The sequence below is a fragment of the Triplophysa rosa genome, linkage group LG13, assembly GCF_024868665.1.
Source record: "Triplophysa rosa linkage group LG13, Trosa_1v2, whole genome shotgun sequence".
Lineage (NCBI taxonomy): Eukaryota > Metazoa > Chordata > Actinopteri > Cypriniformes > Nemacheilidae > Triplophysa > Triplophysa rosa.
Window position 1 is genome coordinate 3,262,786 of NC_079902.1, and position 15,720 is coordinate 3,278,505.

Genomic DNA, 15,720 nt, shown 5'->3' on the forward strand with positions numbered 1-15,720 from the left:
CGAAGTGGGTGTTTTTATACTGGTGGTTGTGTGATTATTAGTTAAAATGTAGCCACATGTACAGTTTCAATTCAATTTTTATTGTTGCAAAGCACCTTTACATACATGCATAATTTAAAAAAAATAACATACTAATAGGCCACGTACACACTGCATCTAAATTCGGTTGTAACTTCACTTTTTAGTGTTTAATCCTGTTCTGTACACACACTTCACTAAGGGTATGTTCACATATGCCATGTTTGGTTCAATTAAAACGAACAGAGAAAGCATGTAATGGAGGAATTCCTGGCCTCATTTTGAATGCTTTAAACACTTCATGAGGTCTTCACAAGTTACCGGCTTGCTAAAAATACCCTCATATTATGGTGTTTTTTCTAGACACAGTATTATTGACTTTTCTTATATTCTAAATATATTACTTATATAAAGTAGAGTTTTCTTATATAAATTGTTTTCTTATATAAAATAATACATTTAAAGGTAGTTACAGAGTTCATGTTCTGAGGTCTGATCTTAACAAGGGCTACGAGACTCATGTATGAGTTTGAGCACTTGAACACCTGTGTACACACCAAATATCTTATCACACTAAGACAGGAACTGCACTACACCACACACACTTTTGTAGAGAAGTTTAATTAAAAACGCTGGGTTGCTTATTCTTACGCTAAACAATGAGCTCATTTTTAATAAAACCACACACATTTTGTAGAGGAGTTTAACTTACAGCCAAGGACGCTGGGGTGCTCATTATCACTAAACCATGAGTTCATTTTTTAAAACCAATGTTAAATCATGTATCGTCCGAAAAGCCCCCGGAAAGGTGTCAAGATAAAGAGCACATGATATACATAATGTGTTGATTGAGAGGCGCTCCCTACGATTAAATCCTAATATGGTAGGCCGGAAATATAACTGTAACGTGAAATGTAACTGTAGCGAGTGATAAGGGGATGGACTAATAAAAATAAGTGATGTCATGTAAAACCTGGTTGGTAGAAGATGATGTCAGGTAAAACATGATTGGTTTGAACTGTGATAACAAGTTGAGATGCTTTGGCATAAAGATTGAAACCTCTTGAAACCTGGCTCTCCGGTCTTCGTGAATTCTTTCTACATTGGCTGATCGACTTTTCGCCACGACAATATGCGCAGGCATACACCCAGCATATAAAACCCAGCACACAGCATTGATTTGGATGTCCAGTAAGTTTTAGTTATAAATAAGCGAACATGGCAACACTGCGAGAGCGCTCAGTGAAGCAGCCCTTGTCGTGGCGAAAAGTCGGTCAGCCAATGTTGAAAGAATTCACGAAGACCAGAGAGCCAGGTTTCCAGAGGTTTCAATCTTTATTTGCTCGAGCAAGCAAAGTGAGACACACAGAGTTCATCTGTAGATGCCCCCCGAATACATGTCTGACTCCATCTTTTATACATTGTTCTCAAGTTGTTATCACAGTTCAAACCAATCAGGTTTTACCTGACCTCATCTTCTACCAACCAGTTTTTACATGACATCACTTATTTTTATTAGCCCATCCCCTTATGCCTCGTTACAGTTATATTTCATCCTGCACTTGCTACAGTTATATTTCCGGCCTACCATATTAAGATCTCCGGCCTACCATATTAAGATCTCCGGCCTACCATATTTAGATCTCCGGCCTACCATATTAAGATTTAATTGTAGGGAGCGCTTTCAATAACACATACGTATATTATGTGCTCTTTATCTTGACACCTTTCCGGGGGCTTTCGGACGTCTCAATAACACATACGTATATCATGTGCAATAACACATACGTATATCATGTGCAATAACACATACGTATATCAAGTGCTTTTTATCTTGACACCTTTGCGGGGGCTTTCGGACGATACATGATTTAACCTTGGTTTTATTAAAAATGAACTCATGGTTTAGTGTGATAATGATAAACAACCCAGCGTTCTTAATTATACTTCTCTACATAAGTGTGTGTGGTGTACGTGCAGTTCCTGTCGTAGTTTGATAAGATATTTGGTGTGTACGCAGGTGTTCAAGTGTTCAAACTCATACATGAGGCCCATAGCCCTTGTTACAAGAAGTATATGAACTCTATAACTTCCTTTAAATGTATTCTTTATATAAGAAAACTATTTTATATAAGAAAACTCAGTAATATATTTAGAATATACGAAAAGTCAATAATATGTCAAGAAAAACCACCACACCCTCTGACGATAAACAAAGCACAGCATCTCCCCAGCTAACTATGGAAGGCCGAGAGGGCCAAAACATGTGAAACTAACGGGTAATGCGTACTACGCGTTAACACGTAATTGCGTGTTAACGCGTCGTTTAAAACGACGTGTTAACCCGTAAATTACGTGTTAACACGTGGTTTTGTGCATGCACATTGGACCACTGAGCTTTACCACCACCTACTGGCATGGCGTTATTGCTTAAACAAAATAAAGCAAGAGACTATAGGCTTGTAAATTGCAAGATGTGATCTAAAATATATTGTGAACAATGTATTTTGAGGGCATAAGTAGTCTACAACTATATAGAATGATTAAAACATAATTAAACGTCGAAAGGCCATATTTAGAATATCAGTTTATTTGCATCTTTCTCGAAACATTTTCATATACACTTGCATAATGCTATAGCCATATTTGTTTAGAAAAGAAGTAAATGAATATCAGTATTCATATGTCAAACCCTATGGATCAATATGTCTTAGTGAGCCACTTTGATAACACTTATAAAGCTGAGATACCTTTGTGCATTGTTCTGCAATTTTTTTCAAGGTTCAGTGCATTCAGTAATATAATTCAATATAATGCCTTATCATCAGACACACTCAAGATTTTTGAAACCCTTTTTCAAATTTAATCACAATAAATAAAGGTGTATTATTTCAGTGTATGTGTTTGATTCAGGTTAACACTGTTCAGGTGAAAACTGTTAGGGAATAATATGATGTTTGAGGCCACCTTTATTTCTTTATGTATGAAAAGTATAGAGTGTACACTTTCAAGTCACTTGTCATTCTGTTGTATGTGGGACATACAAAGGAATTGAATGTCTCACATGACCACAATGTTGCATATTTAACATATAACTTATACCAGTGGTCTCCAACCCCTGAAGCGTTAGCGTCCAGAAGATTTCAGTTCCGACCCCAATCAAACACACCTGAACCATCTTATCAATGTGTTCAGGGTTGTTTGATAATTACAGACAGGTGTGCTGAAACGGGTTGGAGCTGAAGTCTGCAGGACCGTAGCTCTCCTGGTGCCTCATGTACGAAGACTTGCGTTGATTCCATACTAAAACATTGCGCACGCACAAAAAAAAACTCACGCCAGACATGAAGTTGGCGTGCAGGAACGCACATTCTCACGTTAATTTCACTGTTAGTACATCCAACCTTGAGCGTGAAAGCAGGCGTACCCAAAGTTTTTGTGTGTACGTATGGAAAGCCGTTTGGGTCATATTTCGCCATCAACCAGACGCCTGGTGTTCAAAAGACGCCTGGTTTTACGGCGTTTAAGACTTACAGACGCCATAAAGTACGGTGTTTTGTAGCGCATGCACCGTAAATTACGGCGTTGTCGCCGTTGAAAAACTAAAAATGATGGAGAATAGTTAACGAAAATAAAAGCCAATTGATTAGGCTGTTTAATGCACATTTACGGATTCTCAATTACAACCAAACTCGAAATTAAATTTTAAAAAAATGTTCACATACAGTCGGCAAACTGTGCAGAACGTATACGGTATATCCAACACAAATGCACTGGATATTTAAGTTATAATACGCTCCATCCACATCGAACTGAGTTTCTTTATAGAAAAAATACGTGCTTTGTCGAGTAAAATAAATCATATCGAAATGAAAGTTTGTTTCTCAGCCTATTGAGGCAGACTGGCTGCGGGTATAGCCTATGCCACATGTGTCAAATACAAGGCCCGCGGGTCAAATCCGGCCCGCCCCCTCATTTTATGTGGCCTGCAAGAGCTTACAAATTATTGTATTGTTATTATACATTTTATGTCCACGACCTGAAAATGCAACTCAACTTTATTACCTGCGCAATGACGACATCTAACCAGTAGGTGGCAGTGTCCGTATATATCGCAGAAATAAGCCCCTCCAGTGTGATTAGGTTGTTTCTTGTTTCACACTGGAGGGGCTTATTTTGCGATAACAGCCAGCTGCTTGTACATTATCCGGCTTACTACACAGGATACTTGCCACATGAGAAAAAAACTGGACATGAAATGTGAATTTGAAATATTTTATTAGCTCATTTTTACTGAATGCAGACCTAACAGGAAAAGCTGTTTACTTTCGGTTTTAAGGTAAGAAACGACGTTCAAATGTCAGGAAAATTTAATTTGGTTTAATAATTTGTAAATATACTGTAATGTCATATATGTTATTAAAAGACATATTTATATTTAATTTGTCAAAAAAACCTGTCAAAATGATTTGTTGCGTCCGGGTTACCCTGTGTTATTAGTTTTGAGAGGTTGTTATCTAGGAATAACGAACCTGCAAATGTCGCAACTGGCCAATCAGAATCAAGCCGTGTAATAAGTGAGTGATATCTTAGTGAGTGACATTTTCAACAAAAGAATATTTAATTATGTGATATAAGAAAAATCTACCAAAACTCAGGAGAACTACTTTGTCAAGCAGAAAAAAGTGTTCTCGGTCAGGGGTGTGCTCGACTGCATCACCTGCGCAAAGCAATCAGGTTATGACATCAAGATACCGCGACATCGTTTCTAGGCAAGTGCTTCCTGATCGATCTCGTGGTAGTGTGACGTAGGCCGGTCGGTCTGCGCAGCTAATTACTAAGTCGAAAGTATCTATCACATTGAGCAAGAACGTCGCTTGTGAGACTCGTGTAAATTGACCTGGATTTCTGCATTTATCTATCATGGTTGATTTTCATACAGTTAGGACAGTGAATACTGATACAGGCCTATTGAATGAATTAACAAAAATATTCCAGAAACTCCGACCATTTGCATTAAATACATAACAAAATCAGCCTAAATATCTGAGATATTTGTATGTTAAAAGGATTATCAACCAAATATAAGAACTTTAAAAAATTCAAATGCATAATGTATTTTAAGCATGAAATCATATGCCCACTTGGAGCCCATGAAGGTCTCATATGGGCAAAGCTATGTGGGACCCATATTGGTATCCCACACGGGGCCCATATGTTTTGCCCATCTTAAACCTATGCCCATATGGGGCCCACATACTAAGGTTCAAATGTACGCATTTAAAGGAGTTTAAAGGCATAGTATGTATTTTAAGCATAAAATCTGTGTGCCCACATGCAGCCCATAAAGGTCCCATAAGGGCAAACCTATATGGGCCCCACATTTGTAATCCCACATGGGGCCCATATATTTTGCCCTTTTTTAGCCCATGCCCATGTGGAGCCCATGTCGCCCAGATATAACCCACATGGGGCCCACATACCATTGTTGGCTGGGAATAGACTCGGCACCGAAACCATCGCATCAGTGCTGCTCACGCAACGCTCCTGCTTGACGCTGACGGGCTGCTCCGTGTATGAAAGCACTCATTTGATAACATGCATGCCGAAAAAAATACGCGCTGCTCTCGCTCTGCTCACGCGTGTAGTGTGAACTAGGGGTGAGTCTTTATAGTGCGTGCCGACGTAACCATTACCCCTAGTTCACACTGCACGCGTGAGCAGAGCGAGAGCAGCGCATATTTTTTTCGGCGTGCATGTTATCAAATGAGTGCTTTCATACCGGGAGCAGGAGCAGCGCGTCAGCGTCAAGCAGGAGCGTTGCGTGAGCAGCACTGATGCGATGGTTTCGGCGCCGAGTCTATTTTTGCTGTGCAGCTCAAGCTCAGTTAAAGTGACAGCACACTTTAGATGGACAAATATAAATTGTTGCACAATAAAAGTGCTCAGAATGCACAGAATAAGCAAGCCTGTTGTTTTTTTTGCAAGACTAGGAGTATGTTAAAAAATTATATTTGATGTACCCCTTCATTTGTTTTTAATTATTCCGTTTGGGTGGAAGCATGGTATATAAAATCACGGCAGTTAACTAGCCAGAAAGCGGCTCTAGCAGTACCCAATCAAACCTGAGTTTGTGGCCAGCTTTCCGAGGAGCTCGTTATAAAATGTGATCGTGTCATACCTCATTCTTGTACCACAATGGACGACACAAGGCTGATCGTTGAGGTTGAGAAGCACAAAATGCTTTATGATCCTTGCAGTAAATACTACAAGGACATATCTTCAAAGGAAAAAGCCTGGGTTGAAATAGCTTCTGCTATTTGTGCAGATGGTAAGACAATTACAGGTGCTGGTCATATAATTAGAATATCATCAAAAAGTTGATTTATTTCACTAATTCCATTCAAAAAGTGAAACTTGTATATTATATTCATTCATTACACACAGACTGATATATTTCAGTTGTTTATTTCTTTTAATTTGATGATTATAACTGACAGCTAATGAAAATCCCAAATTCAGTATCTCAGAAAATTAGAATATTACTTAAGACCAATACAAAGAAAGAATTTTTAGAAATCTTGGCCAACTGAAAACTGAAATGCCTTTCTCATACGCATCTCTACTTCCTCTGTTTCCACCCATGTTCCTGACCAGTGGAATCGCGGTGCCTCTCTCTTCAGCCTCATCTAGCCATCTTTGGTTCTGTGATGGAGTCATAAGGTAATTGTGCAAGATGCATGTTGCCATGACCACTGAGTCTGCATTTTTTGGCTTCACATTTAATCTGGTATGAAGTACTCTCCATCTTGAGGACAGAATGCCAAAGGCACATTCAACTACCATCCTGGCACGAGACAGCCTGTAGTTGAAAATGCGCCTCCATCTTGGAATGTTGTTACCTGGAAATGGTCGCATAATGTAGGTCTTCAGTGGGAATGCTGCATCTGCAACCATAGCATATGGCATGGGACCCTGAACACCACATCCTGGCAAAGGGTTATCTGCTGGCACAGACAAAGATTTTGCCTCCATGCCTCTTCTAAGAGCTGAGTTTTGATAAATCCCACCATCACTGGCTCTACCAAAGTCAACCACTTGGACGAATGTAAATTTGTAGCCTGCATCTACCAGCGCAAACAGAACAATGGAGAATGTCTTCTTGTAATTGAAGAACAAACTCCCTGAATTAGCAGGTGCCACTATGTTGATATGTTTGCCATCAATGGCACCGATGCAGTTGGGAAAGTTCCATGTAGACCAAAACTTTGATGCAATGTCTCTCCACATATCCTCTGTTTGTTTTGGAAATTGCGTTGCCATCATTTGCCTCTCTATTTCCCTGCAAGTCAAATGCACAGTCCCAGCAACTGTGCTTTTCCCAAGGTGATATTGGAGAGCAAGGCTGGATAAGCTTTCCCCAGTTCCTAGGAATCTAAGAAAAACAGACAAAAGTAAATAGTTAGTACAATGTGTTTATCCCCACACAGCAAATGACTGTAAAAGAAGGTGGAAGGTGCTAAGGGATGCCCATTTTGCAAGGAGCAGAAAGCAGAAAAATCTTCCTAGTGGCTCTGCTGGTGGAACCAGCCGAGAATGGAAATATGAGCAAATAATGTCCTTTTTGCTTCCACATATGCAGTCCAGAAGGTTAGTACGTTATATTGAGGTTGGTGCATGTTTGAATTATGTTAACAGGACAGATGAAATAAGCAAATTTGTTACATGGACAAAGTACTACTAATGAAATTCAATTTACCTGACTGTTTGAAAGTTGTTTTTATACTGTATCTACATTACAGATGTTTTTATATTATGATGTGTTGTAGCTCCAGACACACTCTGCAATTTGCAGATGTAGCTGTGGACATGACTGTGGCACTAGATGATGTGGATCCAGAACTAGCTGACCTTTCAAGGTCAAGTTCTCCACATCAACAGAGACCTGTAACCCCAACACCTTCTACAAATTCACGATCTGACACCTCCTCACCCTATCCCAGCATGCAAGCTCTAAGTACTGAGAGTCAGACAACAAGACAGAAGAGGAGGAGGTCAAATGATACAAATGCAACAGAGCAACAGCTATTGGACATTTTAACACAACCAACCACAACACCATCACCGTATATTCCAAACGAGGGAGACGAAATGTACTATTTTGTGCTTAGCTTAGTACCAAAACTTAGAAGACTACTTCCACGGAACCAGACAAGGGCACAGGTTCATATATTGACTTACCTGTCAGAACTAGAAGCAGAAGAACAAAACATGCACCAAAGTCACACTACAACCCACCCATTCACAAGCAGTCAGCAGCCACACAGTTATGGATTTCATCAACACCGCCCAACCTCCCCTCACCATCAAAGCCACACTCAGCAGCTCCACACAGATATCTTTGACAAAGCAACACCTTCTTCTGCAAGATCTGGCCAACAACAAGGTTCATCTATGGAAGACCCATTGCCGCTGGTCTATCATCATTTACACTAATTTTCTTTGTTCTCCGACATTTAATTTTGCATCATTACTTTAACAGTTTCGCTACTGTGTTGTAATGTCATGATTGTTATTTAATGTAGTTATGTAATTTCATTATTTGCTACTACTTTAGAGACATTGTAAAGTCAGATTTCCTTGTGATGCTTTTCCATTAGTTAAACACTTTTTGCAAAATAACTTCTTGTCTTACTTCATTATTTCTTTAATTTACATTAAACGCTAGCTGTACACTCAGTAATACCGTACAATATGCAGACATATGGACTTTTTAAAACTACAAACACATAACTGTTACATTACCTCAGTGTAATTGCAAGTCGTTGTTTGGGTTCTATTGCTGCGCGATCATTTGTTGACTGTCTTGTGAGCTTGGGCCAACAACACAAAGAAGCTCATCCATTTGCTCAGCGCTCATGCGAAAATAATTTAGATGACGCTCTATATCCAGCCGCAGTTCAGCAACAAGATGATGGAAAGTACCAAACTGTCTCCTGCGCAAATTGATCGGATGAACCCATATTCTTCGTCGCATCCTTCAACGCACATTTCTTAGCAAAAGGTACAGTGCGATGACTCTTCTTTGTACAACACGCACTAAACAGTAATGACAGCAAAACATTAAATTACTGCACCAAAGTAGGCTGTGACAATATCAGAATCGTATGCTGATTTCATGACACATATTCTACAAACAAAACCATTAAGCGGACTTACTTGTTGTTTTTAAATGTTTCTGTAGTCTGTCTTCAGGTAGTCTAGGTCCGTCCTATATTGAAGTATGACTGAAACAACATGATCTGGGCTGTTTATTGTTTACCATTTACGTGGGCCTTGTACCCTTGGTAACAGAATTTTAAGAGTATCACGTTTACAAATGTTTAAACTTAGAGAACAAATGTATGCTGTATGGTTGGCTAGCTCACCTTGCACATTTGATGCAGCTGCTGTACAAACGCTTCCGGTGTGAATACCCTCGCGAGTCTGCAGGTGCAGTGATGATGTAGTTACGCTGACGGCGCAGCTCACGCGTGCAGTGTGAACTAGGGGTGAGTCTTTATAGTGCCGACGTAACCATTATGCGGAAAAAAATCCGCGGACCAAGAGCTCGTTCTTTTGACAGCAGCAAGTGTTTAGTACAAGGAAGGTTTGACAGAAATTTGGTTTTCCTTGATCGCTGTTTAGGTACGTTACGCCACGTGTTCCTTATAATGGACTTCTATGGGGGAGAAAACGCTTAACGTGATATTATTCACTTTATCCGCTGAACAAGAGCTCGTTCTTTTGACAGCAGCAAGTGTTTAGTACAAGGAAGGTTTGACAGAAATTTGGTTTTCCTTGATCGCTGTTTAGGTACGTTACGTTAAGCGTTTTTCACGTTAAGCATTTTAGAATGTCCCCATTATGCTACTACGCAGCCTCATGGGAAATGTAGTATTGCACTCGTATCACCCCGTTACATTGATATCAAAATATAACCAATATATTACGTAACTGGACCGTTCTTGGTTATCCTCAGTGGCGTAACTTTGTTTTGAAAAGTGGTGGGGACAAAGACGACACAAACAATACTGTAATAAATTGTTTCTGTAAGAACTCGTCGGGAATATTCATGGACGTCACAAGCGTGAAACATGTAGGTGACTCCTCTAGAAAACAGTATAAAAACTGCACCGCTTTATCGACTGCTTCAGTGGTGTAACGTTAGTGCTAAAGACGCATAACAAGTAATATTGACACCGCCGTGAAGCAGGTTCGAATCCGCTGATCTCACTGTTCTAATTTTTCACATATCAGATCTGCTTCCATTTGTTTTTAAACTATATCATGTTTTCATCAGTAGATCATTTAAAGCATGTTGTGCTTTATTATATGTAAGGATGGCTGTTGCCGTACGTAATTAAACGTATTAATTCGTGATGAAACAAAAACTACTTAAACGAATGTGTGTTTTCCCCATGTTAAAAATTTGGTGTTTGACAATGTGGAAATATTATTCAGTTAAAAGTATGATTTAATTATCAATAAAATCAATAAGTGTTTTCTTTCATTAAATCATTAAGCTGTGTGCTTTTATCATGTGCTTGCTATTTTACTCAGTGGAAAATTACTGTGAAAAAAAACAGAGTGTGTGTGACAAGCAGAGTGAATGCAGGAAAAGAGGGGGTGAAACCATAAATCTAACTAAGTCAGCACACACACACACACACACACACACAAAGAGTCACACAGAAAAGAAATGTTATGAATCAATCCACTGCATATGTTTTAAGTATAATCATGAGTTGTGATGTGTTTTAATGAATCATAGGATTAAGAAACAACGCTACATAATTAAAAGCATTAGATGATTGAGTGTTTTCTTTTTACTAAAAGAATGTTGGTATGTTGTCCGGCCACAAGAAACTGTCTCTAGGGAACACTCCCCGAAACTAGCGACTGACCACAGGATGTAAAACATGTGTTGTGAGAGATGTTGTTTTGCAGGAACTAACAAAGAAGGACGGAGTCAGATAAACGTGGTTCACGGTGATTGGTTGCTAAGGAGCAATACTCCCCAGAGAAAAAGGAGGAGTCAGAAGATGAGAACGACGTCAAATACTGAATAAATATGTGTGTTTTTTGAATAATCTGGGTTGTTGGCTTTTGAGAGAGTGTGGAGAGCGACTGACAACCCAAAGCTTTGTTACCCTTTTTACATCTGATAATAAAACTTCTGTTTAATTTTGGAGAACGTCTCTGTGCAAATTTTTGAGCATGCAGGACTGACCATTAAGTCCAACAATTGGTGACCCGTGACGTGATTTGACGAGAGACGAAGGCATCTTTTGCACATTTCGTTGAGAATCGGAACGGATTCAGGTTCAACACACAGGTCGACCTAAAGATAAAAAGGTAAGCAGAAGCCTGTTTATTCAAAATTCTGCTATTGAATATACCTAAATTGCTGTGTTGAACTTGATGAACATTCCGAGTAAGTAAAAGTAAACTATAAAAAGAAGTTTGAGAAATTAGATTTAAAAAGTAATAGTATAAGAATTGAAGAAATTTGAGACTGGGTCTCAATAGCGGGTGATTAGAGATCCCCGAGAGGAATTGAAGTTCCTGGTATTTTGTGCGTTGTGGTAATCGCGTCTGGGACAAAAAATGCCAGGGTAATAAAACCCTTGAGTTTGGAACTCATAAAGTGCGTTGTGGTAATCGCGTCTGGGACGAAAAAGGCCAGGGTGAAATAAATCCCTTTGAGTCGGCGAACTCATAAAGGAATATTCCAAAATTGTCTGTTATATGTTTGAATGTTTTTAAAAGTGAATACAATTGCTGATGTGAAAATTAATGTGAAAACTGACTTAACTGTGTGAAAAAAGATACTGTATAATTTTTGCAAACTGTGAATAGAATTTGTGCGTAAAATGGCCGAATTTCAGAAAGAATGTGACGAATACGGGTGTCCGCCAGTTTTGGTGCAGTGGCAAAATGTTACAGATGTGTTATTAGCACAGGCAGAACCAAAAGATAGAAAGCAAAGACAGAAAGAAATTGATAAGTGTTGGGTAGCATTATGTGATGAGTGTGGATGGGAAAGTGCAGAAAAGGTGATGACTCCGTTAGCACCAAAAGTTAGAGAAATGGAGAAGAAAGCACACTGTAAGTTGCGTAGACATGTAGAGGAGAAAGATAAAGTAAAGTGGTATAATGCAGGGAAACATGGCAGTGAAGAAGACACCCTCAGGAAAAAACTAAGAATGTGGACTAGAGTGGCGTTAACAACCACAGCACTCAGTTCACAGAAGACACAGGGAGGTGACAGAAAAGGGGAAGTGAACAGCTCAAAAGTCAAAGAGAAAAAGAAAGAGAATACAGGAAATGCTCAGACTAGCCCCTCTGCTCCGCCCCCAGAAAAACCTAACCCCACTTCATTATACCCAACATTAAGCCATCCCCCTTCATACGAACCGCCCAAACAGCAGGTAGTGATGACAATCAATGGGGGAGAAATGGATGTCGACGTAGATGACATTACTGATTCAATGGAAAAACTACACAAAGAGGTTAGTGAATTAAGACAAATAGTGACCACTGAAGTAGGCAGGACATTAAAGAAAGCAAATCAAACCATTCAGGATATAGAAAACACAAGACATAGGCAGGAGATAAAGTGAATGCAGTTGCTGATGTGAAAATTAATGTGAAAACTGACTTAACTGTGTGAAAAAAGGATACTGTATAATTTTTGCAAACTGTGAATAGAATTTGTGCGTAAAATGGCCGAATTTCAGAAAGAATGCGACGAATACGGGTGTCCGCCAGTATTGGTGCAGTGGCAAAATGTTACAGATATGTTATTAGCACAGGCAGAACCAAAAGATAGAAAGCAAAGACAGAAAGAAATTGATAAGTGTTGGGTAGCATTATGTGATGAGTGTGGATTGGACAGTAAAGAAAAAGTGAAGATTCCCCTAGCACCCAAAATTAGAGACATGGAGAGAAGAGCACATTGTAGGTTACAAAGACATCAGGAAGAAAAAGATAAAGTGAAGTGGTATAAATCAAGCAGACATGTAGGTGAAGGAGAAGAGCTTATGAAAATATTGCGTATGTGGACCAGACTAGCAATGACAGCTACAGCACTTAGTGCAGGAAAGACAGCGGGTGGGAAACAGAGAGGAGAAGAAGTGAACAGCTCAAAAGTCAAAGAGAAAAAGTAAGAGAATACAGGAAGTGCTCAGACTACCCCCTCTGCTCCGCCCCCAGAAAAACCCAACCCCACTTCATTATACCCAACATTAAGCCATCCCCCTTCATACTAACCGCCCAAACAGCAGGTTGTAATGACAATCAATGGGGGAGAAATGGAAGTCGACGTAGATGACATTACTGATTCAATGGAAAAACTACACAAAGAGGTTAGTGAATTAAGACAAATAGTGACCACTGAAGTAGGCAGGACATTAAAGAAAGCAAATCAAACCATTCAGGATATAGAAAACACAAGACATAGGCAGGAGAACAGGGAACAGCCAGAAGAGGAGGCCTCTCAGGTAGGATCTCAGGTGAATGACAGTGAAGGTACTCAGGATAATATTATACATGCGAATCCGGTACATGCATCCACTCCTAAAGCACAGTCAGGGACCCACACACCACCAGGCCCGATAAAAATTCAGATTACAGGGGATATGACTGTAGATGGGCCAATAGCAAACAGGCTGAGAAGCAAAACGGGGCCGTGGGAAAGGGAGCTTGTTTTATATGGCCCAGGCAATCAATTAATGGCACCCCAGATACAGGCACCATTGATGCACAGACCAGGGGGGAATCTTCAGTACCAGCCCTGGTCGCACAGTGACATGACGGCAATAACAAGTAAGTTGCCACCCATTACCTCAGGAGGCAGCAGATGGTTGAGTAAGCTGACAGCACTCAGCCATGGCACTGACTTGGCTTTGGGTGACTTGAGATGCCTGCTGGGTCAGATACTGACAGCCTCACAAATGCAAAATTTAGAGCTCGATGCAAATACTACGTATGTTGCAAATGAGACACCATTTACCAGAGTAAGCACTGCTGTAAGCCAAACTCTTCGTCGACTATATCCCGTGCCACCAACTGTGTACCAGAATATAAAATTCCGCATTAAACCAGGTGAGACTGGAGCAGCCTATTACTTCCGTTGTGCTGCTGAGTGGGAACAAATGGTGGAGGAAAACAGTTTAAATAACCCCGTGACACGAGACATATTTAGAACAGCAGTAATGACAGGAGCTCCAAATGGAGTAAAACAGGCAATGGAGAATAACCCAGATATCCCAGTGGCAAGTAACGAGGTATGTGAAAGACATTTAGTGCACCACACAGACAGAGCAGTTGAAAGGGCCACTAAGGAAGAGGAGGAACTTGAAAGAGTTAAAACACAGCTGTTAAAGCTACAGTTAGAAAAAGTAAAGGGCGAAGGTGTGACAAAAAAGGCTAGACAAATGCCACAGCATGACCACCCCAGAGATCCATATGAAGGGCCCCCATATAGTGGTTCACCCTTCGGGGGACCACCACAAGTACAGCATCACATGACCCCACCATGGGGCCAAGGAACAAATCATAGGCAGGGATCCCACTGGAGAGGAAACAGAGGCAGACAGGGAGGACGAGGGAGAAGGGGGCAGAGCGGGACACAGTGTTACATGTGCGGTGAAAATGGACATTGGGCAAGAAATTGTCCACGAAATGGGTCACAGACTCAAGGCCAATACAGCGGTCCACCTGCGGGGGGATGGGGTCCCCGAGGAGGTGGTTCCGGTGGTCAGGGCAGGGGACCACAGACCCCACACAACCCGGGGCAACACTTCCCGTCACCCTCCAACCTGGGGCGGAGGGATGTTGAAGGGGCCCACAGAGAACCACCGTGAGAGGAATGGCTGAACCTCTCATGGAAATAGTGGTAAGTGATCAACCACTAAAGGCTCTGGTAGATACCGGGGCCACATACTCTACTGTAACAAAGGGCACAATTGACAATAGCGATCTGACAAATCGCACAGTGGGAGTAATAGGGTTCTCTGGTGGGGTAGAAAAATGGCCTATGACCAAACTGTTGAGAGTGAAGGTCGCCAATCAGACATTGTCGCACTCGTTCCTGTACTCTTGCAATGCTCCCATCCCCCTTTTAGGCAGAGATTTATTAATTAAATTAGGAGCCAGCATTTTATGTTCACCCGAGGGAGTGATAGTGAAATGTCCAGATGGATCAGAAACAAATTGTTCTCTTTCAGGTCACACCACAGACAGTCAGTGGATGTTAACATCATGTGGTGAGCTAGAAGATGCTGACATATATTGGGTGGAGCTAGATTTGAGTGTAGCCCCCAATAGTGTTGTGTCAAGGTATAACGAACATCGTCAGTGGATCACAAACATAGACATATTTCTGCCACCCATAGACCCCCTACATTGCACGTTATTTTATGACAGGGATGACACCACACAATACCAAGATCTGTTCCAGGAAATAGAGGACAGTAAATGGGTGTTAAGGGGATCCGGCCTCATGATAGGAAAAGAGGGAGTAGTGGCACCAATTTTACTGACAGAAGAGCAGATGAAATGGTATGAAATGTCTGATACAGCTGCACCACACGTCTCTGTAGCATTACATCCAAAACATGAAGCTAGGGAGCTAGGCAACATGACTAAGAGACTGTT

At 40.6% G+C, this 15,720-nt stretch overlaps 2 protein-coding genes across 3 annotated transcripts in view; one reads left to right on the plus strand and one right to left on the minus strand.

Moving 5' to 3' along the window:
• Positions 1-7,356: 7,356 nt before the first annotated feature.
• The window catches only part of mgat4b (alpha-1,3-mannosyl-glycoprotein 4-beta-N-acetylglucosaminyltransferase B), a 104,426-nt gene continuing 96,062 nt past the window's right edge, over positions 7,357-15,720 (minus strand). For both annotated transcript variants that reach the window (XM_057348851.1, XM_057348849.1), the window contains one exon: positions 7,357-7,453. In XM_057348851.1, coding sequence (XP_057204834.1) covers positions 7,446-7,453 — 8 coding nt within the window. In that variant the 3' untranslated portion in view covers positions 7,357-7,445. The remainder of the gene's footprint in view (positions 7,454-15,720) is intronic.
• Positions 7,615-8,514, plus strand: LOC130563382 (uncharacterized). Its single transcript, XM_057348848.1, has 2 exons — positions 7,615-7,668; positions 7,848-8,514. Exons 1-2 carry the CDS (start codon positions 7,634-7,636, stop codon positions 8,512-8,514), a joined length of 702 nt encoding a protein of 233 aa, XP_057204831.1. The 5' UTR covers positions 7,615-7,633.